Below are 27,748 nucleotides of genomic sequence, written 5' to 3'. Positions count from 1 at the left end.
TTAGTGGGAAATGTCATAATAGTAGTTACGTAATCTCAGCTCAACTGCAACAAATCCTGGTCGGTCATCAACACTGTGGAAAGATGACAAGTGTCACCACGCAGGAAGCAGAAAGCTCTGGAGGTGCATGGCCCTTGTAACACTCGGGGCTTTACCTCAGTGACAGCTCATTTAAAGCTGCTCACTGTATTTGAAGACTACGAACATGATGCTACAAAATGAATGCCAAGTGGCAAATACCACTACAGAGCATCCAGTCAGTGGATTTAATATCATGCATGTTACTTAGTGGTTGGTGAAGGTACTGTAAGAAAGAAATGGTAAATCAGCTCCATTTAATTCTCTACTTCATTTCCTCCAGCAATAATCTACAGAAAAAAAAATATTTACAGCACAATATCTGCCTTATGATGGGTACTACAGTCATACAGAGTGGCTTACCACCACTGAGAGCAGCCTGCACATATGGCTATACCACTGTATGTACTGTCATTCCTCTATATCTTCAATTCTTTGTTGATGGGAAAACACAATTGAACTGGCAAGAAGCTCTTACAATAATACATTACATATTGAAACAGTTACACTGCCTGACTTTAGTTTTCCTTTTTATTTCTTCTTTTTTTCTTTCCAATATTAAAGATATGTGAGTACAAATAAAAAAAACCAGCATACTTTATGATATGCTTATTAATCACAGCAAAACCCCAAAACTTTCCACTCTAGAATTGTTACGGCATTTTAGTCAAACTAAAAGGCAGAAATTATTTTATGGCTCCATAGTCTTTCCAGAATACTAGGCGTAATAAAACTAACAAAGCATCAAGATACCTAAAAGTGAAGTACCCCAGCTCCTTATAAAGAATACAGAGACCTTTGCTAGGCACACATATTCTCCAGAGGATAAACTGGAAGATTAAGTGACATTACAATAAACTTTGGATACTTTATGGAAACCTTCCTACATCTAAAAGTCAACAAAATAGTTTAAAATGAAAAATCTTTAAACATTTTTAGTAGATTTTTTGCAATACACTAATTTAAGAACAGATCAGGTAGCCTTTCTTTTCTTCCTTGTCTGCATTTCCTAATTCTAACTTCTGAATTGTTATTGATCAGAAAAAATGTTTCTGACATACTATGTGTGATCTGAAAAGGTATTTTGCCTCTTACTAAGTCAATGGGATCCAATTTTTAATATATTCAGAAATCAAAGAAGAGAAAAATAGGTCAAAACAATTAATTATTGTTTGGCAATATGACTTTGGCAATATGACTTTGAAATTTCAGTAAAGTCTTGGAAATTAAAATGAAACAAAATACAATCCAAAATGAAACAAAAATGCTTAATTTCAGACTGTCTTCTCAAAATACTTGTTTCTTTATGACACCCTGTATTTTGTATATAACTATTACAGCAAAATCAGCTGTGCAAAATCAGCTTCTCTTAGTACACTCTGTAACTCAAACAATTTTCACTTGAAAGTGCAACCAATTCTTTAGTTTGGAGGTTGTTTGCAAGCTAAACACCAGCTGAAACAACATATTTTGAAATACCTTTCCCCATTCCTCCCCTCCATCCTGGCTATTAAGTAAGTAGACTGAAGTATACTTCTACTAAAAGAGAGAGCATCACATCATACTCACTTGTATGTCCAACACAATTTCATTAGATCATAGACTTCTGTTGGACAGACTTCTGGACGTTCCATTCGTTCTCCTCTTTCAATCATCTGTGCAACTTCACCACCTTTCATTCCCTGGAATCAGGGTGACCAGAACAGTCATTCAACTTGCAAATGATTGCAGCACACATGCTAGTATAAAACAATCAGAGGCCTGGAGCTGGTTTTAGGACTATCTTTGCAACTTATTTGTTGCAACAGATGGGGTGCTAAGGCCAGCCTTAGCCCGTAATAGAAACCTTTTTATGTAGGAGAAGGGATTGGTTCAAATTTGCTTGCATTTTTAGAGAAAAAAAATTGCCAGATAGAACTACTCACCTTATATGGTTTTTGCCCGTAAGAGAAAGCTTCCCACATTAAAACCCCAAAGCTCCACACATCACTTTTGCTAGAGAATTTGTAGAAATTCATGCATTCTGGAGCATACCACTTGACTGGCCATTTTCCATGACTTTGTGCCTAAAATACATCATAAAATAAAGGAAAAAAGCAGGCTAGAGACAGCAGAAAGTAGTAAACATCAGAATTCATATGCACAGATTCGTACCATGACAATTTTTATACAGTTTGTATTAGAAAGAATGAGAATCAGCTTTAAAATTGTTACAAATTTGCTCCTGAATCTTCTAGTTTCAAAATAATGCAACAAAATGAAATCTATGGTAAATCCAAGTCTATCTAAATGACTTGGAATCACGTTTATAGTGGCATTTAATTCAAAGGTTCTCTTTAAAAGTAAGATTTTTCAACTAGGGTCTCCACAGGGGATTGAAGATACACAATCAGTTACACAGAGTGTCATTACTTGAAGTTGACACCCTATTTCAGAGCAGACTGATCACCTTATGGTACACTTCAGTTTGATTAAATTATGTCATAACACTGTGTTATGATAATGTAAGCATTAAGCTATCCCAGCAAAGAGTGAGATCTAGTGAAAGAACCCCACTGCATTTTGTGGAGTTGTAAAGGGATTGGGCCTTTGATACTGATTCTCAAACCTCTGACAGAAGCTCTGGCTAGGCTGCTGGCAGTGATTTCAGATGTTACTGCCTTTTCTGGCAGCAGATTCCCAGACTATTCCCACAAGAAGGTCCTCAGAAGGGAGTATGTGCCTGCTCCTCCTCTGCAGGGTTTCAGAGTCTAGCTTACTAGTTTTATATAGCTGATGAAAGGGAATGTGCAGAAGGAAGAAATTCAACTGCAAGAGCAATTTATCAGAAAAAAAGAGACGCAGATATGATTAGAGCCTTTGTCTCCCGCAGATGTTTGTACCTTATTATATGTGTCAGTTATTTAAGACCCTTTAGCTGCACAGAGATCCAATGAATTTAAAACCAAGCTAAACATATTCTGCTTAGAGCAATGATTATGTACCAGTGATGTTCTTTCAAAAACCTCCCTGAATTCAGTTATTAGCCAATAATACTGTGTGCTAGCCTAAACTGTCTTTACACATGGTCAAAATCATGTGCCCAAAAGTTAATATCTGCAACAAATACATTCTCCCCCTTTTAGTTATGAAGGCACCTCATTTCTACCATAAATTTCAACCTTTTACTGACAAGTTTACCAGAAGTAAATAGAAGAAGTAAGCAAATAAAAGAATTGACAGGCTTTTTCCTCCATACACATCTCCTAGTGTTGATCACACATTTTGAAAATCAGTGACATATTGACAAGCTATAAAATAATGGATGATACATATTATTTCTAATTTTCAACTTTTAAAAACAACTGCAACCTTATTGAGCTATGCTACTATACCGCTTTCATGTGTTCTGCAAACCTTACCTTATAATAATTTTCATCAGCACTAAGAGCTTTAGAAAGCCCAAAATCACTAATTTTGGCATAATGTTGGGTGACTAATAGCACATTCCTTGCAGCCAGATCCCTATGAACAAAGTTACTCTCCTCCAGGTATTTCATCCCCATGGAAACCTGATGTACCAGCTCTGTTATATTCTTCTCCGTGACATGTCTGAAAATCATAATTGAATTGTAAGAGGTCAGGAGTTCATTTTCATGACTTTTCAGGGAGTTCAAATATAAATCTTTACTATAAACTTCCCAACATCATATAGGAACCTGATTCACTTAGATAAGCTTTAATTAAAACAGGCAGCAGAAGAATATTCTGACCAAGATGATGTGTGATCCTATTAATAAATGAGGATATGTGAAAATTTTTTCATTTATTTAAAATTCACTGTTTTACGTGAAATATTTGACATCTAGAAAACATGTACACAATAATCATGTGCCAGTAAAGAGTAACTAAATCATTAATTATTACATTAACAACATATGAATTTAAAATTGCCCTTAAAGGAAAAACAAGTCAAACCAAAATAAACTGTATCTCTTTTACCCTTTGGCTAAATACTACGAAATAGAATCACACTTACATACCTGTTTTTTTGCAAAAATTTGTTCAATGGCCCAAGTTCAGCCATTTCCATCACTAACATCCATGCCTCAGCTTCACATATGCCTATCATTCGGACAATATATGGGTTATCCAGTTGCTGCATTACATTTGCTTCTCTCAGTAATTCATCTTTTATGGCTGGATCATTACTCTCATTCTTGAGAATTTTTACAGCCACTGGCTTGGCACCCCTATGAAAAAGAACCCAATTCTGTGATTAGTTGCTGAAAAATCTATGTGCCAATGCACACAACCTTCATCTGATGCTTATGCGCACACTATACAGTGACAAAAGACAGAACTGACATTCAGAAGGGGAAAAAACCCAACTGTAACAAAGAAATGTCTATCAAAAGGTCAGAAGGCAGCTAAGCAAAAGAAAAAGTTGAAAGAATCTGGGAAATTTATAAATAGTCATAAAAATGTCTTAGCAGGCCTGAAAACAAACATAGTGGAAAATATCTTCTTGCTCATTATGGCAAGAATGCTATAAAGCTTTTGTGGCAAGAAAAGCTATAAAGGTCTTTCTAAGCATGGAGGTATTTTTGGGGTGAGATTAAAACATGCAGCACTGAACGGCACCAAGGCAGTGTACTGAAATCCTGAGAAACTAGACCTATCCCTACAACCTGCAGCTCACAAATAAAAGCTAAATAAAAGAATGACTGATGAGGTTGACAGAGCTCAAAAGTGAAATAAGATTAGCAGACACACAAGCTGGGACCAGAGCCCTTCAAATCCCCCCAGATGCACTGGAAAAAGAGTCCTTCCTGGCTCTGAAAACTTTGGCTAAAGATATGCTTGCAGCTTCAAGTGCTGAAATTGTATACATAATCAGCCCATGCACTTAAACAACATATGGATAACATCTTACTATGAAAATGCATTAATAGTAATATGCTCCCAATTTTCCCAGTATAGAATCATAGAATCATTAGGGTTGGAAAGGACCTTAAGATCATCTAGTTCCAACCCCCCTGCCATGGGCAGGGACACCTCACTCTAAACCAAGTGAATGCTGCCAGGGATGGAGCATTCACAGACTCCCTGGGCAACCCATTCCAGTACCTCACCACCCTAACAGTAAAGGGTCTGTTCCGCGGCAAAAACATGATAGAGAGGGCATAGCATATTCTATCTTCCTGAAAATCAGTATTCCAGCTTCATAAAATAGGTATTTATAATAATTATTTTAGGTGAAAATCTCTGTGCTACAGGTGTATCCATGTCACTCTACACCATTTCTCAAAGAGCAGTTGTGCAGATGGGGCATACTGAGTAGCACAACTGCCCATACGAACTATGGAGTAAGGCAGTGGACTTCCCACCCTACTATCCCTAATAGGAGGGAAAATAGTCTTAAAGGGCACTTCCTCACTTCACAGACAAAAATAATAGCTGTGAGGTGGCTATGCTGTAGGCAGAGGTGTCTGCAAACAGGAGAGAGGGGGATTTGACTAGATCTCCAGAGGTCCCTTCGAACCCTAGCAATTCTGTGATTCTGTGAAAATGAGCGTATGAGTGCATGTACAAAAAGAAACTGGTAAATACTATTCAAAAGTATTCAGGTGCAGTCTGTCACCCCAAATGAAATGCACAGATTATTGCTGCGCTGAAAAACTAAAAACTCTAAAAACTCTTATGTATTAGATTCCATGAAAACAGAAGAAAACACTTACTTTTTCATCTTATAGAACCCTTTCTTTACAGTACCAAAGTTGCCTGAGCCAAGTTCTCCTTCCTCCAAGGTTAACAATTTCCTGTCGAGAGTGACATTTTTTGGTTTCATTTCATCTGGATCAGCATATGGACTTTCATAAACCTCAGTATCCATGGGTAAGGCATCTCTCTGATCACCTGCAGATCAATCAACGAAAAAATCAGGCATTATTTAAGACATTTGTGCTGCCACAGCTTTTACATATTCACCCTTTCTATGTTAAGGATCATCAGTGTGTTTGACTTAGGAGGGCATTATGAAGAAAACACTGGCAGTTCAGCTACAGACACTTCAGAAAACCCCCAAAGAGAGTGACCTCTACCTGGTGACATGCTTTAACTACTGAGCATTTGCATAATGTGAAACCAGGAGGTTCCTTAATGGAAGGAGGGTTAAAGGCTGGCCCTTCTCCTTAGTATTTCCTGTTAGTTACCTCAGACAATTCTTTCACTCAGAATGCTGCCTTATATGTAGCTCATTCTTACCATAATCATTAATTACATTTTACAGAAAGTCTGAGCACCAGCTTTGTACTGTGGATGCAACAGGGCATGGTTCCTTTTAAGAAGTGGAAGATGCAGCTTTTAGAGTCAAAGAAGTAATAATCTTTCACTTCAATATGGAAAAAAGATTTCTGCTAAATTACTTTTATTACTGATGGTGACATGTGGCAATTTCAGCTTCCAGGCTTGAGCTACGATAGTGGCTGTACCAATACACAACATGGTGTGACACAAATGCCAGAAAAATGAAATATGGTTAATGGGAGATCTTTGGCATAATGTAGGAAATTGTATTAATGACGTAAATTGCCTACCTTTTTCTGCTCCTGTAAGATCTCTTTTCCTCTGCAGTACGTAAGGATTAAAAGGTGCTTCATCAGGTGGGTGGCTAGTAGTTGGCTGAAGCTGTAGCACACCAATAGAGGTTTTATGTTTAGCAATGAATTGGTAAGTTAAAAGCATTCTTTCCCCAACGATTATGGTACAATGATTGCAATAGCCACACAGATGAGAATCAGAAAATGAGAAAGTGATCCAGCAAAGTTATTTCATTCTGGAAGTTATTGCTTGAGTAAATATGCAGGCCAAATAAAACATACACCGCTAAAGCACAAAAAGGCTTTGCAAATATTTTAGAGCATTTGATCTGAGAGAATGGGTCATGCACAAATCTTATTCTGCAGATATTAAATTTACATACATTTTTCAAATCTAACCTGTAACACAATTAGTCATAGGAATTTCTCTTTAATCTGTCCTTCCTCCTTCTCCAAGTTATCTCTGTCCATACCTAGGCCACAGAGAAATTCCTAGCACAAATTCGAGCAAAAAATACTTCCCTGTTTCTCTTGTGGATGCTACAGAGTGACTCCACTTTGATGAATCTGGGGTAAAAAGTAATTATTTCATGGACCAGATACTAGACCAGTCAGTTCACAATCTAACTCTTACTAGAGCAGCTGTTTCAAATACAATCCCTTTTCTTTATTCTTCATCAAAGGAACACTATGGAGCACACAAACCATCCCAGCATAAACACAACATATTTTCATGCTACTTGGCTGAAGGATGAGTATGGCACTACAAAGTAGATGACAGAAACTTATTCTTCTCTTTTCTGTCTACAAACTGTCAGGAACAGGGAATTACAGACCTTATTTCCGCAGTTTAGTCCCTTTGCTTTGCAGTGTAAAAATTCTACTCTAGTCATGAGTGACCTCACCCTCCTAAGACTGTTTTGATACCAGAAATTCAAACATCAACACTAACCTGCTTGGCTTGAATGGGAAACAAAAGTATATTCTACTTGCAAAACACTACTTGAGTAATAAAAGGATAAAAATATCACTACCTAAGGAAGGGACTGAGATGCTGAGTCTTTGGCAGTTTCCAGGATACTGGAAAGAAAGTTCTGAAATACTTAGGGATTATAAGATCATGCTTTCAAAGGATGCTTTTGTATATTTTAACCTTAAAATAACCTTTCTGATAGAAATGCAAAGTGTTCAGAAAATGACATCTAAAAGAGCCTGCATTGCTCTGGGCCTCCTTTGCTTTTTTGAAAGGGCTGACAGCATTATCAATTGTCCTCTGTTCATTGTGGGGAGTACCTCAATTGTGCACCAAAAACTGTGATGGGAGTATCTGAATCCAAAACCATTACATGTTCCACAGCACACCCATCTCTAAAAACTCTGAAACCTTTTCTGTAGCCATAGTTAGGTAAAGTCACTCAGTTGTAGGTGTAGGTGTAGCTGTAGCTCCAGGTTCTAGCTCCAAGCTAATCAATGAAGCATGCAGCTGTTTTCTTCTTTTCCATAAACAGTCAAGTGCTGGATGGAGCTTGTGTAGTTGTTATATAACAAGGAATATAAATTCATCCCACAGAAGGATAAAATTTCAGCAGATTTTCCTCAGTTTTAGACGAGTAGAAAGATTGTGTACCACCCTTCCTCACTGTACCCCAAGCTTACAAGGAATAAGATACAAGCACTTTGGGAAAGGCCTTTGAAAATGGTAAGCTCAAGATTTCAAATGGCACAGTATGTGACACCTTGTGGTATGGACACTTCTAAACTATGGGGCAGGCTGTCAGTTAATGCTTTAATACTAGAAAGCTGTTGTGATCCAGTCCTGTCTGCACATCAATACTTTTTTTTTTTTTTGCCTTCTGCTAAGGTTTGATTTTCATTGGTTAAACTTCTCAGGTAAGCTAATCTTATTCACTTAAGCTCTTCTAAATTTACCATTCTTCCCCTTATTAGGGACTAGCTATACCAGTGTGGCACTTTTATAGAAATACAGCCACACCAACAATGAGAGGAAAGCAGAAGGCAGAGCCTTTGCATTGCCTCAAAACGTATCTTTCTAGTAAAAGCAATACCACTTTCTATGCGTGGATAAGGCCTTAACAGGATAACCCTTGAGCAGATTTGATAGAATCTAGTTGATGGAATGGGAACAAGACCCTCCTATGTTTGTTTAAAAATATGAATGACATGGCTTTAACTATTCTAAGGCTGATTTCTATAATAAAGATTTTAATCTCATAGTAAAGAACATACTTACAAAGTCGATCAGTACAGCAACTGCAAGCTCTTTTCAGGTTAATAATTCTGATTTGCAAACACACAAACATAGTCTCTTATTTTGCTAAACCAACGTGAATAGCAAAATACTGCATGACAAAATCAGCCAAATGCTCAGTGAGCGTTTGCTATGAAAACATAAATCACCACTAGGTGGCACAAGGTCATTTAAATTGTCAATTTTACATTACAATAAAACAGCTTGAAAATTTTTGATCTGAGTACTAAAAATATACTTAAATAAACAGTTTGTGGTTTGTTGGGTTTTTTTTTTTTTAATGTAATTTCCAATACTATTCCAAGTGTAAATTTTCCATTTTAGTGTCTGAAAGCTTTTACGTGAGAGGAGTAACTGCCTAATTAGCCAGGTCTAAAGTAAACTCTGCATGTTGGGATTAATGGGTGGTATCTGTCTTTTTATGCCTGCTCATTTTTGTTAAAGAGCAACTAGGAATAAATAAATAAACAAGAAAAGACTCACAGGTGGAACAGGGACACACATGTTATTCTCAGCAAGCAGACAAAGTTCATAACTGCATATTTCACAACTACATCAATTGCTGGAAAACACAATTTTCTGAACAGCATTTTCATTAGTACACAGCTAGATTCCCCTTGACTCCCTGATATCACCTGTCCCATTCTACTTGGTCTTGTGGCATCTTACACTTGTGCAAATGTAATTAGCATGAATGCATAACAAGATTTGTGCACACTGGTTCTGTAAGAATATACTTTGTGGTTGTTATTAACAAATTATTCCCTAAACGTGCTCAGTATCATTATGTAAGAAAGACAATCTTCTGATTAGGAATGATATTTCAGAGTAGAAATATCATTTTGCTCTGCTGTAAGTGACTGGTTTTTTGAAAAGTGTTTTATCACATTTTACTCGCAGACATTTTGAGATCTGCACTAAAATCTTGGGATGTGAGAAATTACTTAAAAATAGTCCCACAAATTTAAAAACTTCTTTAAAACTATTGCTTTAGTTACAAAATCAAGGCCATACTTACGCAGATGATTAGGAAAAAAGCAGAAAGTTAAAAAAATCTTCACAATCTGATTGTTATTAGCCAAGACACACATTTATAACAGCAAGCCAAATGAGCGGAGTAAAAAAAAGAGTGAAATTAGTCAAATATAAGTCCTTTTAACTTATTAAAAAACCTGAGACTATATGAGGCACCTTTTTGCTGCCAGCCTTTGGAAAGGTGTACGATTTGAGTCTTGAGATAATTCCACCTCCTGCCCAACTCTAGAAACCACAATATCAAAAGGAACATTAAATATGTCAGGAAAATAACTAAAGGTATTTTACAAAGCAGAAGTAATATACAAGAACAAAACACTCCCAACCTTTCCCTTGTGTGTGCCTGCAAGTACAAATACAATGCATCAGACAAATCTAATACAGGAATCTAATACAGGAAATCTTACTATGAAAGTTTTGACTATGTTACTTTCAAGCCATCTTGAATACATACATATACCTTAAAGCAGTTTTTAAATTCAAGCACATTGCCTTTTTACACGGTATGTTTCTCCTGCCTGAGTTATTGAACTTCAGTACACATTTAGCAATGTAAATCAGACAGTAACTTTGGTGTCTACAAGTCTGACTGATTTAATTAGCAAGATTTGAAGCAAACATTGGTCTTACAACAATGTGGCTATTGAAGCAAAAAGCACACAAACTGGTCTTAATTCCAAAAAAAAATGAACAGGCTTTAGATTTTAAAATGCACTTATGTTTTGTATTAAGATAATTTTAAAAGAAATGCAAATATATCTTACTATAATACATTTACTTAATTAAATGTGACTAATTAGCATTTCTAGGGTAACAGAGAACCTACCTGACTAATTAAAACTGTGATGACCAAGCATTTAGGCTGACACTCAGGCTGAAATAATAATCTGAGCCACATTCTTAGTTACTTTAAAACAACATTTAAAATTACTTATGGTTGGATGTTCTGAACTTTCAAAAACCCAATCTGACCTGTTATTACTTTTTATTTTTCCCAAAAAATAGCTTTTCTAGTGGTTAGGATCAGTATCTTTCCTAGCTTCCTTAATAAAATAGCTTCCTTTATGTTGTAAAATTTACTCCAAACACACCAGCAGATTCTAGTTAAATTAATTGGGCAGTCTGCTTTGAATATCATCCAGCAGATCTTTCCCCAGTGGTCATACATTCTCAGCTTCTACACAACTTCACATTTGGGCATGCTTTCCAGTAAGTCTTTGGAATCTCACCAGTGTATTTCAGGCATTAAGATACACAAAAATAAAAATTTACTGAAAAATTGGTCTAGATAGGAGCACCAGCATTGTATTGCCCCTCAGAACAGGCCATTCCCCTCCATGCTTCAGCTATTAATCATGTTCTGTCTCAATTTTGCTCCTTTTTTTCTAATCAATCTATTCTCACAAGTCATCATCTTTCCTGTTGCCTGACTCTGCATTATCTCCTGTTGGTCAGCATTCTTCGGCGCAGTGCCAAAAACTGACGAAAGTATTCCAGCTGAGACCTTTTGAGTACTGAACACACTGGAGACTTCTCATGTGTCCCTTTCTTCTACCAGCATGATGGTTGTTGGTCCTTGTTCCTGTTCTGATTCATTACAGGCATCATCTCCCCTGAAAATCTGTTCCTGCTCTCCATCCTGTGTTCTACAGCTAGCTATTAGAAGTAAAATGCGTTGAACTAGTTTCTACTTCACCTCATTTTTTCCAGGACATTTCTCCAGTTCAGCACAATTCTTTTGTGTCCCAGTTCAAATACTCATAATCCCAATTCACATATTTTGGCAATTCCTTTTGTAAAATAAAAAAACATGCAGTCCTTCAGAAATACCAAAACTCTAAAAAATAGTATTAATCCTGATGGTGAATATAGACTGCATATCCTCTATGTAAGACCTTGTGATTGTATTTGTTCTTTTCAGAATGCATTTTTTGCAATCTAAATCACGGTATTTTAGCCCCTGCATACAAGAAAAACCTACACAAATGGTCTTCAGTAAGTTACTGGGGAAAATATTAATGTATGACAACCTGGCAATAGTAACTGAAGTCTTTGAGCTCCATAAGCAGTAATATTACTTTAGAATTTTTCACTTTCTGTTTCTATATTTATACTACAGGAAAGTAACTTAGCAGGCTTGTTCGAGAAAACTAAAGAAAATACAACATTCAGATTTCAGTTTAAAGAAGTTCAGAATGCCAAACATATTGTAACTTTAAACAGTATTTTAGTAGAATATTTGCAAAATATACAGTTAACACACTCACTCATACCTTTTCCTTCTATCCGTCATGATGACTCCTAAACATAACTACTACTGATCAATCCTGAAATCATTAATGGTTGTATGTAAAATGCGCAAGTGACCAAACATACTTAAGTCAGCTATTGCTAGAAAAGTTAAAGGGTGGAATTAATCTCATAGAATCACAGAATGGTGTGGGTTGGAAGAGACTTTATAGATTATCTAGTTCAGTTCCAGGCCACAGGGGGTTGCAACCAAAGGTTCCTCAAAGTCCCATCCAACGTGGCCTTGAACAATGCCAGGAATGGGGCAGCCACAACTTCTCTGGGCAACCTGTGCCAGTTCCTCACCATGCTCAGAGTGAAGATTTTTTTCTAATGTGTAATCTATATTCCCTCTGTAACCTTAAGGCCATTCCCCCTTGCCCTATCACATTTTAACATGTCCTTGTTAAAAGTCCCTCTCCAGATTTCTTGTAGGCCCCCTTAAAGTTTTGCAAGGCTGCTATAAGGTCTCTCCAGAGCCTTCTCTCCTCTAGGCTGAACAAGCCCAACTCTCTTTGACTCTCTTCATGGGAGAGATGCTCCAGCCCTCAGAGCATTTTCATGGCCCTCCTCTGGACTTAATCAAGCAGGTCCACCTCCCGTTTGTGCTATTGCCCCACAACTGGATGCAGTACTGAAGGTGGGTCCCATGAGAGCAGAGAGAGGTAGAATCACCTTCCTTGACCTGCTGGCCAACCATATCCTTTGATACAACCCTGGACAGAGTTGGCTTTCTAGGCTGCAAGTGCACCCTGCTGGACCATGTCGAGTCTTTTTTTGTCAACCAAAACAAGTCCTCCTCAGGGCTGCTCTCAACCCCCTCCCCACCCAGCCTGTAGTTGTGCTTTGGATTGCCCCAGTCCAGGTGCAGGATCTTGCACTTGGCCTTACTGGACTTCATGAGGTTGGCACTGGCCACCTCTCAAGTCTGTCAAGCTCCCTCTGGATGGCATCCTTTCCCTCCAGTGCGCCAACTGCACCACAGAGCTTGGTGTCATTGGCAAACTTGAGGAAGGTACACTCAGTCCCACTGTCCACGTTGCTGACAAAGATGCTGAACATCCCTGGTCCCACTACTGACCCCTGAGGAATACCACTTGTCACTGGTCTCCTCTTGGACATGGAGCTGTTGACTACAGCTCACTGGGTCCGACCATCTCTCTCTCTCTCTCTCTCTTCAAATTCTTCAAAAGCAAGCCTTTGTTATTTCCTGAATGACTGGCTCTTGATTTAAGTTCATTAATGTTAGGCAAGATTAACCACACCCTGTTAGCATGACTGACATTTTCACCTGTAAAGCATCATCAACAACTGGGGTGATATTAATACAATGCATTGGCGAGAAGTGGTTGGTTCATTTACTTCTGTTGCACAGTCCTAAAAATCAATCAACTTTGTCAGATACATGGGGGTTTTTGTTACTACTTCTTTGATAAGTTAAATACCTATAGTAAGACGTAAGTTAGTAAGGCATAATTTTCGCAATTTTGGTTGCATAATTTTAAGTAATTTAATGGGGCACTTGATTTTCAGAAAGTTGTGGTAGGAGAATGGCTGTTCATGGGCCCACAGGTACTGAAGTAAATGTAATTGCTTATTTAAACACAAATATTTTTTTCTATAATGTGGGACTGCATTGAGATAATGACTTAGTTGATTAGGCTCTCCAGGACACAGTGACACAACTAAATTAAATTCCTTATTTCAGATCAGCTACAGTTGAATGAGGTGTTATGTGTTATACCTCAGGTGGCTCCTCTCATCAATGGACCCTAAGAACTTAGGCAATGATAATCACAGATGGGCTTGCTCACTCTTCATGGAGTTGATGAAAGAACTTCCCCCAGTTTCACTACACAAAGAATTAAAACCCTTCTGCAAAGTCTGCTGTTAGGTGCACAGACCTAATCTAAAACTAAACTGAACCTCAATTTCTGCTTCAGCCAGTAGATTCTCAAAATGGACAAGGCAGTATCTCTCCTCCTAATGTTGATACAGTAATTATAGAACATGATGATCAATTCCACATATGACAAATACTGATTTTTCCATACATTATATGTAAAAAAGAAGTTCACAAAATTAAATTATAAACAGCTCACGCAAAAGACTGATGAAAGCAATAACCATGCTAGACTATGTTTAGCATGTTCTTTTCAACCTACTACTTATATACCTATAGAAACAAATTCACTGACGCAACAATATACAAGCATTTGGCTTCTTAGAGAAGTGTGTGACTGTAAGCCTTCTCAAATTAATGCTGCTGCTATACCAACACCTATTCTTACCTTAGAAGGGGGTCCAGGAAAAGGAAAACCAACATTATCTGTAAAATAATCACATGTGGAAGGATGCTGAGCAAGATGAGAAATGTACTATAAGAACATAAACTTTACACAGGGAATCAACTTTCTATTTTTTAAATTGCATTACAGTGCATTTTATTCTTACCAACTCTCTTTCCTTTTGTCTCTAATGTGCAGCAGACTCTGGTACTTGCTGCCACAGAGCCAAAAGTATGGGCAGCGCCTAAAGTGATTTGATGGAGCAGAATAAGTATGGGCATATCCTCTCACCATGCCACTGGTATCTAGTCTGAATGACAGAAGGCCTTAGAGAAAGAACACCACTTCTGGAATAGCACAAGTTAGGCAACGATTGAGCAGAATCATATTTTTTTCCCCTGACAGTCAGGGCAAGAGGAAGGACAAGGTCTCATCAGTATTTAATATGACATTAAAGAAGAAACAGGACAAAGAATATACTGGACCTCAGGGCACACCCCCCACACTGCCATCCCTTCCCCTTCTCCCAGGTTATCAAAGAATGCCTCTCTGACCCCCATTTTCAACATCAGGAGCAGCCAATCCCCTGTTCTGCCCTGTTTTCTCCAACATTGGATGCAACTGCACCCAACTTGAATGCCTGTAGCACTGCTGCTGATATGCTGGCCTCAGCTCGGAACAAGGACAGTTGGAGGAGTGCTAGGATGACCACCTTGTTAGTGTGTGGGGCCAAGTAACACACACTGTCACTTCAAGCAGCAAAGCACATTCTCGATCTGATGCCGATTTAGAGCCAGGATAACTGGACTTGGAAGCCTCCCTTAATCTACAGGATCTGCCTCTATTCTGCATGGTCTGACACAATTTACTTGTAAAGTTGGAAATATATATATTTTTTTTTAATCCAACTTTAATCTACCTTAATCTGTACCCACCTACATGGCAAATGGAAAAAAGGCACACATCTTTATCATCATTACCATGGCTACTGATACATATAAAAATAATAGGAATAACTCACCATTTTCTGAGCCAAGTGGACAGGGAATGGTAAGAACCCTTAATAATCCATCTGGTTTGTATGAATAATGCTCAACTAACTACCAGAATAAGAGGAAAAAAAAAAAAGAAAAAAGAAGAGAAAAAGATATTAAAAGGTAAAGATGATATAATTAATTGTCTCTTTAAAACTGTGTATGTATGTATGATTGGTACATATTACAACAAGTGAACAGGGCATATAGCAGATCTTTATTGCACATGTTCTTACCTCATCTTTACTTCTCTTTAGCAGGGATTTGTTTCTGATGTAACTGAATCTGGAACCCCTGATCCAGGAATTTGTAAGACTCAGGATTCCACACCCGGTTCTGCTACCTTTGCACCTCTGAGCAAATCACTTCTTTTTATAACTCCATTCCACCCTCATTTCTTTTTTTTTTTTTCTTCCCCCAAATGGGTATAACTACAGTGTAGGAATTGTCCTCATAAGCAATGCTTTCTTTGGCCCTCAAAGTCGCAGTGGAATGTAAGCAATTAATAAATGTATAGTACCAACAGTTGTGGCCATTTTTGTTCTTCGTTGTCCTCACCATGCTATTTTATTACTGATATTTTGGCTTTGGTACACTTGAGTAAAAGGAGGGGGTCTGTGACTGAAAAAGTTGCAGACATAACTGCTTTTAAATTTCCAGTGACTCCAGGAAAGTAGTATGCAGGACTTTTACAGAAAAGGCTAAGAATGAAATATAAAAGTAAAGACTCATATTTTAGATTTGTGGCTCACTTTACTTGTTTTACTAGAATTTTCAGCAAAGAGGATGTAAGAGATTTCTGCAGGGATTTAAATTTGCTTAGCATTTTCAATTTACACAGTCATTTCTCCAATGTTCACTTTATTACCATTTATGGGACAGTCAACTATGAATTCCTTAATTGCTTAATCTTTACCAGGGGTCAGACATATTTTGGTGGTAACCTTCAGCAAACGATGTTTTTTCAGCCTTTAAGGTAGAATATTAGAAAGCTAAAGAATGCAGTATGTGTACAACGTCCTAAACCATTTCCTTTGTGCTTCCTAGAATTCTGTTTCTTGCTGTTATAAGCTCTTTAGCAAAAGACTATACCTATCATAGCTATTACTGAATATGGTCACTTGCAAATGCAAATGGTTTTCCACTCTAGAGAATATTCAGCTACCTGAATAATAATTACAGCGATTTTGAACTGGTCCAAGCTGCAATATCACATGTGAAAAAGATCAAACTCTCTGCTCTTACACAACTTTATATACTAACATATATTTTCTTCCTGGATAGAAACCACATAAAGTTTGAAACATATGAAAAACAACCTGCCAAATGATGCTGCTGTTTAGATGAAGATTGTTGTCACACAGCATAGTAAAACAAGCTGCCTTACTCAGTTATACAGAAATATGACAACAGATATCCAAGTGATTCAAATTTAACAGACCTGCCAGAGGGTGTCAAATCTCTTCCCATCCGGTATGGAGAGCTTCCCTGTCTTATCTCTGTCAATACGGTAATGCAGTACTTTTCCATCATTCAGCAGACACAGGGCATAGGAACCATTGCTGTCTCTTTCTCGGATACTGTAGAAATAAGAGAGATTCTCACGGTTATTTTTAAAATCACCTTTTCATTTAAGCTTTTGAATTAAAACCAAATAAAATCAGTACTGCAACTTTTAAAGACATTTTGTTAAGCTTTTCATTAATTTCTTAATGTAATTTGTTTTCAGACATAATTCCCTGAATTTTTTTTTCTCCCACAAGAGGCAAGAGATGACAACAAAATATTCAGGATGTGGAGCTCTTTGTAGGCAGCTACAAAGCATTGCACAGTGCACACAGCACTCTCTGAGCAAGGAAGCATTTGAAGGCTTCTGCACTACAGGCCTGCAAAGCCCACAGAAATCTGAGGCCAGGATTTAGCATATGCAAACAGCTATACTTCAGTGTCCTCTAAAGTTGACCTAGAATTAAAAACAACAGATTAGTGCCTTCTCTAAAGCAAGATTTCTCTCTCGTATCTCTTATTTTTAAATAAACAGATGACAGTAAGGGTGGAAGATAAAATACTATAAAACCATACTGTGAAATAACAAATAAAGGGAAAATCTTTGTGCACTGAAGCATCTTGTTTGACAGGAAATGTAAAGAAAAATATATGTTTCTGTAATAATAAATTCTTAAAATTTTGGTAAAGATATTAGTGCTTTGTTGCAGATTTCACAGGAAATTCACATGAAATTTTACACCGTGTTGGAGTATGTATCTGGTTTAAACTTCAGCAGTCAGAAATCAAAAAATGTAATGTAAAGACGCTGTCTAGAATTCATAGGTAGACAGAATGATCTTACAGGAGGTCTGCAAGTAACATCTGAGATACTGCTAAAGCGTGGCAGAGTTGGTTTATGTGTACTCAAGGCTAGCTCACACTGGGACCAGGGTCTTTCGGTGCCTGTTCCAAGAGTAGATAGGAGTTTTCTACTAGTTCCATCCTAGTTGGCATAGCACTTCTGAGTTTAGAAAGTAGGCTTTTTCTTTTAGTTTGTCTATGTTCACTTGCTTCTGACAGTGAAACAGAAATAGAGCTAGTTTACAATTTTCTGGAATAATGGGTTTGTCTTATGAAAAACTCAGATTCAGCAACACTGAAACATTACTTGTTCCATTGTGCTTAGAAATCTAATCATTCTCCCTTGAATTTTTAAAAAGTTCTGAAAAGCAATATAGCAGGATTTGCTATCTAAGGCGTTGTGAAACTTTTCTGTTAGCAACACTAGTACTTGCTATCATATCACAGAAGACTGCAGAGGCAGTAAATTCTGCTCCCCAGTTGACCCACTCAAGGTTGAACTAAATATGTTTTGTCTGAACTACTCATGCAACTGTTTTCTTTCCAAGAAGTGATTCTTGTTGTATAAGATGTGAACAGGACACTGGCTAAAAAAAAAAAAGGAACCAAGGTCAGTTTTTTTTCTGAAACCAAAGTAACTTGCCTAGTCTCTCTAAAGCAACTTGAAACACCACAATCTGGTTTTTCATGACATTCGCGTATTTTCTCAGAGTGCTGACTTCCTGTGCTGACTGACCAGTGGAGAGCAACAGGCTCTGCTAAAATGAAGAACTGCTTTTATTTTGTCTTTCTCTCATTTACTTTTAGCAAATAAAGCTGAAAAATATTTTCAGAATATAGGACATTGTTCCTACAACATGAATGGCATTTCATTGCACTCAGATTTCTGTTCAGCATAGGTAAGATTATAAAAATGCAAATGGATTGTTTCCTAGTAAAAAATGTCCTTTGTGTTTCTCACGAGGAAATGGTGGCTCCAACACAATTAGCTCTACCGAAACTGATTCTCCTTTGCAAGAGTTTTTACTATTCCAAGTGGCATTGTAAACATTTATTGAAATCACACTCATCAATGGGAGATAAGAATCCTGATTTTTAGGGACCATGGCATAGATCCAAACAGCCCTATCATTATTCAAGGCACAATTTAGGAAGAGTTCAGGTTTATGAGATCATTTCTGAGCAATCCCTTCCCCCACTCCAACAGTTACATTAACTCTGAATACATCTGCAGTTCATAGTCACAGCAGCTTCTGTCAGACACCTCTACCACTGCATGCACAAAAAAATCTCCATGCTAACACTTACAATTGACCAGTTCCCGTTTTCTTGGGGTTATAGCCCAGGTGTTTTTTTAAACTGTAGCCATTCAGCTCCAGGACAAACTGGATCCCTACAGAACACAAGAGGAGGTACTACTATCTTCCAACACATGCCTAAAGAGCAGAAGTATCAAGAGCACTGAAGCAATAATCAAATACGGGCCTAAGTCTCAGTTTTGGCAATGAGATCCTTTACTGGTCCAAAAAAGTGCTCACACAGAACTTCTCATCATAGATCAAACCAAAAACTTTTACTACCTTTGGTGACAAGTATAGTCACAGGCCATGATGTGCAATTTCATTTTGGTTATGAAGGCTGTGATAATGGCTGTCTAGGTTAGACTAAGCATCCAGAACTTCATTTGGATACAGTATCCAATACCTTGCAGTACTGATACTGTGAAAAATGGCATAAAAAATGGTACCAAATAAAAGGCTGCTCAAACTGAAAGGTTATAAACCGAAACATCTTAAAATTGAAATCAAGGTTTTCACATCTTCTTGAGGGTGCTGCCTGTACTACTAAGGGCCATCACATTAGATTTGGGGTCTTGCTTCATGTGTGTAATTCTCCTATGAAAAGAAAAAAAAACTTAAGTTCCAAATGCAGTATCTGCTTCAATATGCTTGGAAATTGCACACAGTACTGATAACAACAAAAAAATCTTCATTTTAAAAAGTTGTATTAAAAAACAAAAAAAGTATTTCGTCATGGAAGGAAGCTACTAGTGAAGTATCACCTGGTCCTCCATTTCATGGCAATTGCTGTGAAATACAAATTACAGAATTAGAATATACAGATAAGAAACACCTGTAAATAAGCAATCTTTTCCTTTCACACACTGAGATTAATCGGAAACAATGATTAATTTGTTCAGATCAAATTAATCAGAAACCACTGATAATGAACAATGTCACTGAAAGCAAATTTAAATTCACAGATACATTAGAGAAGCACCAAGGTATCCAGATTTTCTGTTTTTTTTTAAAGAGCAATTTTAGAAAGATCTGAAAAACTCAAATTGTTATGCAATACAATGCAATGCAAAAAAGGTTTATTTATTGATTTAAATTTTAATGCAACCTACCCTTGAGTATTTTTTATGTTTATGTGAATGTAACCCAAATAGCAATCAGTGAGTATTCAGTGTATCATTACAAAGTGTGTAAATAGCTATCTGTTTTCTCACTTGGGAGAATCTCTATTTTTGCTTGGAGGCAAAAAGAATGAATGCCTCAGTTTTTTCTGCTTCCAAGTCAAAAGCCAAATGATCACTTTTTTCTAAAGGAAAAAAAATTCCTAGGGGTTAAAAAAATAAATTGCTATTACAATATGCCTCATTGACTGTGTAGGAAAGAAGTCACAGCAATCTACAGTGGAGAATAATGAAGGAAATAAACCAGTAAGATGCTTGCTTTAGGAATGGTGTGAAATATTATCACTCCTGAATCCAAGAGTGCGTTAAAAGCTTGTTCTCAGCCTTGCTTTTTCATCTCAGTTATAACAGCTTCTTTGATGCCAGAGATATCAACATTCCCCACTGCTGATCAAACTCCAGGCATTCCCTGCTTGTCTGCCTGTATGAATATCTCTCTCTCTCGTAACATTATTAACAATATGGCTAGTCGTTATCACTTCAAATATGACTGCACATATTCTGAGTCAGAGTGCTAATAAGGAATGACCTTGGTGCTATTTATAAAAGGATCATACAAAGGAAAAAATAGTCTGAGTGCAGTCTTCATCTACATTTTTGTTCTCTTGGGGCTATAATTTCTCTGTTTAGTAACACATTAAAGTTGTTTCAGAAATGTCAGCATACTACAGAATTTAGGAACTAGCTCAGGCACACATGACTGCTATCTACAATAGGACCTAAAACTCCAGTTCCTGGTCACACTAGTAAGCTGTGCAGTGAAGAAACACCTTTGCAAGAACAACTGCATCACTGCAGTCTGTTTTGCTGGCATTGTCAGCAATGGTGGCATTACCCTGACAGCAAATTACACTATGCTCCACTTAAATTTGCTCCTTTACAAGTAGCTCTGCTGTATAACTGCACCCGCAACATGGGATCTTCATGAAGTAGCTATCTCAGAAACTGCATCTTTTTTTCACACCCTCAACCCACTCTGCTGCTAAAGCAGACAGTGTACAGATAGTCTTTAGAAGCCACAGCCCCACTGTAAAGGTCTGCAAGTGGCACCTAATTGTGCACTTCACTGAAGATCAGCAAACACCTCTTCCAAAGAGCTGTTTGCATCCTCCAGGCTGCTGTGGAGAAGAACCTCCAGAACTATGGTTCATTGTCTGTTTTTTTCCATGTATCTTGGAAAATTTTTATGGTCATCTAAGCCTAGCAAGTGCTTGGTACTTCGAAGAGGAACTTCATCATTAACATCTCTGAATTAAGCTCATGTCTAATAGGACTGTTTTCTCTTTGTCTGAAATTAACAATGTCCAATTCCATTTATGGAAACAATACTGATAGATTTATTTAAAGAATACTTTACAACATCAGATAAATCACGTAGCTCAGAATGCACTCCAGCAGTGGTAAATCCCTAGTGGAAGACAGTAAGATTAATGTACACATGGCTGCTACATGTATCAAACCCACAGATTTCTGGTCAGACAAAACACAAGAAGACTTATGGACAACTGCACTTCAAAACTTTTGATTTCTAAATTTTTTTACTAGTGCTAACTATTGTGACAAATAAGGGACAGTTTAGACTCTTGATGTCATGAGATGCCATGATGAGTCAGCAGCTTGGATGAGTAGCTGTGTTAGATTTATGATGCTATTCCTATTCAGGAAGCTGTAAAATTCTTTCCATATTTATGGTATTTAAAAAAAAAAAACCTAGATCTAATAATCTTGTTGTGCTGCAAAGCAGCACTTAAGAAATCTGGGGAACAGATGTGTTCTCAGAGAGACTGCTGTACTGGATTTTGTTTCAAGGTAGGTATGTCAGATTGTTAGCACATTTTTGGTGTACTGAAGTTTTAGAGACCCTTGTAAAAGACTATACAGAAATATTCTAGCCTTTTAAAATGTATTATTTTAATAAACAAGATTATCTTTTGTCAAATACCAGCACCTATTTATGTTGAATAGCCTCATAGTACGTCTCATTGAAAATCTACCTTCCTCCTATTTTCCCAGTCTCCAAGTCCTATCTCAACACTTGAACTTCTCTCAGACAATGAATGTTTCTCAATTTTACCTTTCAATCAGCTACCAGGCTTGAATGTATTAACCAACTTGAGAGAAACAGTCCCTGATCAGCTACATTCACAAGCACAAATTCACAGACTTCAGCCTACAGATGGACAGAAGATACCACATGCACTGCTGCTAGGTAGTGAAAAAGTATGCAATGCCTGGGCCTGAAATGTAAAACGCACCTCTCTAGTACTCAGAAATTTTGCTGCTGCTGTTTCAGTTAGCTAACTAATGAGTGGTCTATTTCTGAACACCTACTGAGCAAGCCTATGTTAGGCAAACCACATATGCAGAAAATACAAAACCTGTCTAAATTATACAGTTCTTTCCTTATTTCTGATGAGCCTCTATGTCTACTGAGCTGAGAGCTAGATGAGCTCTAGAGGAAAAATCACCAATCTCTGATACAAACAATCATCACATTATTTCTCTTGCTGCTCTGGCTGCTGAATTATGGGGCAGATGAAGATCTAACCCTGTTTCTTCCCCAGGAGCATAAGAGTAAAGGGCAGCTAAGTGGTTACTAAGCTCTAAACCTGACAGATAGGCAGTCTGTGCAAGAACAACTAATGCATCATACAGCACCATACAGAAGTAAACAGTGTTAGTACTAAGTAAGAGGGACTCAAGCTCAACACACTGTCAATTATATCTTCATACTATCTAAGCTCTATTGGCACATGGTTTGAATTTAGCATTTTCCCCTCTGTGGGGTTTATCTACCTCATGAGAAAGCAGCTGCCTGGTTTCCAGAGAACTGATAGATAGGCACCAGCTGACTTACGCAATCCCACAGAGGTCTGTCTGCCCCCTCTGCTGCGAACAGCACCAGGCCATCTCTAGGGGGAACAGGAAAATGCTTGAGAGTATTCCCATTTAAAGCTGTAGAAATACCTATAGAAGATTAAAAAGATACCAGGGTCTACAAAAGAGACTAAAAATGACAAGTCTGCTAAAAAATTACACTCCACTCCAAAGCCCATCCATCTTGTTAAGAAATGATAGCTAAGAGAACCATTTCCCTAAATAAAAATAATAAATTTTATATATATATATATGTTCCCCCAAAGAGAAGCATTTTGACCCCACAGAAACCAAAGTGTGCAAGAAAGAAACTGGAAAATCTGGAAGTTTTAATACATGACTCAGGTCATTGATTAAATAGCATTGATTTGGTAAGATGTTAATTCAGAAAGTAGTATTTTTTTAATAGAAAAAAACAAGCCGTTAAAAGAAAGGGTTGCTGCTTTGTTTCAGATCTCCCACTCCTATGTCTAAAATGTAGGAAAAGATACTATGAAAATCACTGAGCAATTACAAGGAATGATGGTATGGCAATGCTGTGTTTGTATTCTGTGACAGTGACTACATTCATCAAACCAATGAAATCTCTGTGCTACAGGAAGAATTCAGAAAAGATTAATATGTGATAAGGGGAATCTTTGGATCCACCAAAATGTGTAATAAAATTTTTAACAAATTTATAACAATTTTTTTTGTTACAAATGGCAACAAAAGCAACTGGTAAATGACCAGCTGGATGATATAATTACGGCAAATCAGTAAAGGGAAAGAGTGGGTACTGCAGAAGCATACCCATCCTGCACTCACTCTTGGGGTTTTACTTTGGCCTAGCTTTAAAAAGGTGATAGTCAAGTGCTGAAGAAGACCACATAAGTGGGTGATGAAATTTCTCTCAGGAATTGCACAGCTCTAAGTGATCCTTTCCTGGCCATGATGCTTAAGCTTCATTTTCTATCATTATATAAATACTTGTACTGGGGGACAGAGGGGAAAAAAAAAGCTCAGTGAAAATACTTTTTCAAATGAGGATTTTCCAAAGAAAATCTTTTTTTGCTAGAAGATTTTGACTGTCTCTAATCCTCATGAGGCGATGGCCGTTAGTCACTATCCTAAATGATGCATTTGCACTCAGAAAACAAAACATCACGAGGTCAAGTAAATGCAGACAGCGGCAGACAAAAAGTGGCATTACCAAGGTAAAAGCAATTCCATTTGTTGTGCAAGTACAAAGCCAAGCACCACCACTGTCCCTGGGAAACTGACAGTTATGGATCCCAACAGGCAGTTTGTATTTTTGCCACTTTGGTGAGTTAGTGTATACGGGGTACAAGTGGCCAGACTGTGGCAGCTGTGCTGTAGGACCTCTCTGAGGAGGCCAGGCTGTGGCAGCCATGCTGTAGGGCCTCTCTGACAAGACCAGGGGCTGCCCTGGTTCTGGCTGGCCCCAATGGACACTTGCGCAGGGCAGCACCAAGACCCTCAGCCATGTATATGGTGTCTCTGCCTCTGTGAAAACATAATTAAGGACAGATGTACACTTGGTGGGTGGTGGTGGAGAGAAAAAGCCAAACACAAACCAGAAGCAGCAGCACAAACACCAAGGGCAGAGGAGGAGGCAGAAGGAGATACTCCAGGCACCAGAGCAGTCTTCTGCAGCTTGTGTGAGGGGCCGTGGTGGAGTAGGTGTCCACACCATAGCCCTCCAGGCAGGTGGGTGTTTCCTGAAGGATATTTCCTATGGAGGACCCATGCTGCAGCAGTGTGAGCATGAAGAGGCAGCAGAGAGATGCTGCTACAGGCTCACTGCAGCCTACATTCTACACCCATCCTCCCCTGTGCTGCTTGGTGGGGAAAAGATTCGGGTGTGAAGAGTGAAGTTGCATCTGTGAGAACTGGGGGTGTGGGTGTGTGAGGGGAAGGTGTTTTATTTATGTTTTTGTCTTTGTTTCTTACTGTCCAGCTCAATTTTAACTGATACTAAAATAACTATATTTTCCCAAAAGGAATCCTGTTTTGCCTACAAGAATTTACTGGTACATGATCTCCCTCTCTCCATTTTTACCCATGATGCCTTTCCATCCTGTTTTCTCCCATATTCTGTTGAGGAGAGGGAGTGTGACAGCATCTTGGTGGGCCAAGGTTAGCCTACCACAGTCACTTAGTCCTGTTTATCAGTTATAAAACAAAGTTCAATGGATTTTTCTTGCCATTGAGTTTCTCTGATGCTCCCTTTAGAATTAAGCCTAGTATTTGATAAAAAAACCAATGGTCCATGATTTTGCTATAGTTTTCCATCCTCAGCTAAGTGGAAACCTAATCTTGGAGGCACTTGCTTAATACATGGATGATTATGTCTTGTATATCATGCTGGACTGGGCTCTTTAACTGTGAATAAGATACATTTTAGGGCATACCCTCATTTGATTCACTCAAGGGTTCTGTGTAATAACAGTGGTGGTACACAAAAATACCAGAAAAAAAGCGCTCACAGAAATTTTCCGTTGTTCCTTGGCCCAATGAGGATACGGTGTTCTGATTCTTCCCGTGAGATCCTCCCATGGAACCATGGCATCTTCTCATGGGCTGTAGTGGCAATCAACTTCTCCAGCTGAGGCTTTTGACTAATGATAGCTTGTTCAAGAGCGTGTCCCTAGAGAGTGGTAGAAACACAGTCAAACTCTCCTGCAGTAAAAACATGACAGGTAGACTCCCAGTAAAGAACTGCTTTTGGAACATCCATAATCTGCACATATATAAAGATATGGTTGCTATGAAAATATTGAACCAGAAACTAATGTATAGTAATCTAAACATCACAGAGCTGGAATTCTTCCTTTATCTCTGATAAATAGAAAGATAAATAAGTAGTTAATTAAGCTTATTAAATAAGCTTATTCAGTATATAACTGAAAATTACACCTCATTTTTATGCAATTGAGACATAGCTAACTCTAAGTAGTCTCAATATCCTATGATAGTTTACTGAAATAAACTGAACATGCTTTGAACTGTTGAGGTGTGTTTATGTTGAAGACATAAAAAGCAGGCAAGACAGTCCCAGTTTTAGAGTGAACTATGTTAATATTTTGGTATAACCTATATACCTATAAACCGATCTACAACCTACCACTTCTAAATCTGGCTCAGAATTTGAGGGCAAAACCCACTAGTTTCATCAGTTTTCAACTTGAGTTCACCAACTTCTTTCTAGATTGGGCTCAGACTCATCAGAAAGAACTGTTAGCCTCAACACTTGTAGTAAGTTTCAGACTTTTTCAGTTTGTGCATTGCTTGATATACATTATAGAACAGAACACACAAGGTTACTAGCTAGTAACAAAAGAGATGAAAAAATGAGTGCAACTCCAGGAGTTCATAATGGTAATTCATGGCATCCCAAGGTGAAATACAATTCCCATTGCAGTGTCCTACACTGGTGTTTCCATGTTAGGACCGGTTTCTTCACAGTCATTCTAAGGAAAAAATCCAACCTGTCTTCCTCAGCATGGAACATTCCTGCTTGACACAGGCAGTACCAAAGATGTATAATCAGTGTTCTGCAGTTAAGAAACCAAGTTCTGTTTTGGACAAATTTAAACAAGCAGGAGGCCAACTAAGAGGGGAGGATGCAAAACAGGTCACCCTGTCACCCTGCCTGCCTGCACATCAATGAACAAAAATTCAGAACCAAAAGCAATAAACAAACCATTTCTGTATCTTGTTCACTACATCTGTTTTGGTGCATGTGGAAATCTGATGATACAGATTAGTGCTAGATAGATAGATGGTAAATAAGGCTATACCCAACAAAGACATCATAAAGCTCCAAAGTTTTGTAAAATTTCAGGAAAACTATTATGGCCATCTTACTGCATCCACTGGGAAAAAAAAAAAAAAAACAAAAACAAAACCACCCCACTGCTCAAAACTCAACAGCTATGGTTCCACTGGGAAAAAATGCCACATAAAAACAGCTATAGCTGGAAACAAACACTGCAATCTCTTTTTTCTCCTAACTCAAAGACCACTGTATGGCAAAATCATCCTGGATTTACCTGTAAATTCCAAGTTTGTTTGACGTACTCCCTGATGAGGTTCTCTTTTAAGTCTTCAAAGGGTCCTGTTTTGGGTTCAACACCTGGTGGTCGGTTGAAAGGTTTTCTCAATAGACAGATAAGGCCATCTGCTGCTTCTGAGTGATAGCTAATGAGTTCAGCAGGACTGGCATGCGACTTGCCTCCTGCAATGGCATAAGAGCCACTCAGCTCCCTCTCAATGGTATAATGATGAACCTTCCTTCCATGGGCCAAGGATAAGGCAAAGCCACCCAGGTAATTCCGGCTTTGGCGGAGCAAGTATAGTCCATCACTCACTCCTCCTTGCATCAGATACTCTTCTGCTTCTTCACGTGTAATATTGCCAAAGAAGTATGGCAAATGGTTAGCAGGGTTCACTGTGCTGGAAGCCAT

At 38.0% G+C, this 27,748-nt stretch overlaps 1 protein-coding gene across 2 annotated transcripts; it reads right to left on the bottom strand.

The window, feature by feature from the left end:
- SYK (spleen associated tyrosine kinase) lies at positions 1–27,748 on the bottom strand. 2 transcript variants are annotated; one of them, XM_013130559.1, is made up of 13 exons: positions 27,335–27,748; positions 25,769–25,929; positions 17,016–17,154; positions 15,562–15,640; positions 14,544–14,581; positions 10,120–10,188; positions 6,657–6,747; positions 5,799–5,976; positions 4,101–4,310; positions 3,480–3,669; positions 2,004–2,144; positions 1,648–1,760; positions 1–73 (listed from the first exon to the last, which is right to left on the bottom strand). In XM_013130559.1, exons 1-13 carry the CDS (start codon positions 27,746–27,748, stop codon positions 1–3), a joined length of 1,896 nt encoding a protein of 631 aa, XP_012986013.1. The 2 variants fall into 2 exon arrangements, with proteins under 2 accessions (XP_012986013.1, XP_005154967.1); XM_005154910.1 differs by lacking the exon at positions 10,120–10,188.

This window comes from Melopsittacus undulatus, chromosome Z, assembly GCF_012275295.1.
Source record: "Melopsittacus undulatus isolate bMelUnd1 chromosome Z, bMelUnd1.mat.Z, whole genome shotgun sequence".
In the NCBI taxonomy this organism is placed as follows: domain Eukaryota; kingdom Metazoa; phylum Chordata; class Aves; order Psittaciformes; family Psittaculidae; genus Melopsittacus; species Melopsittacus undulatus.
The sequence above is the reverse complement of the archived record's forward strand: the minus strand, read 5'-3'. Positions and strand labels throughout refer to the sequence as shown.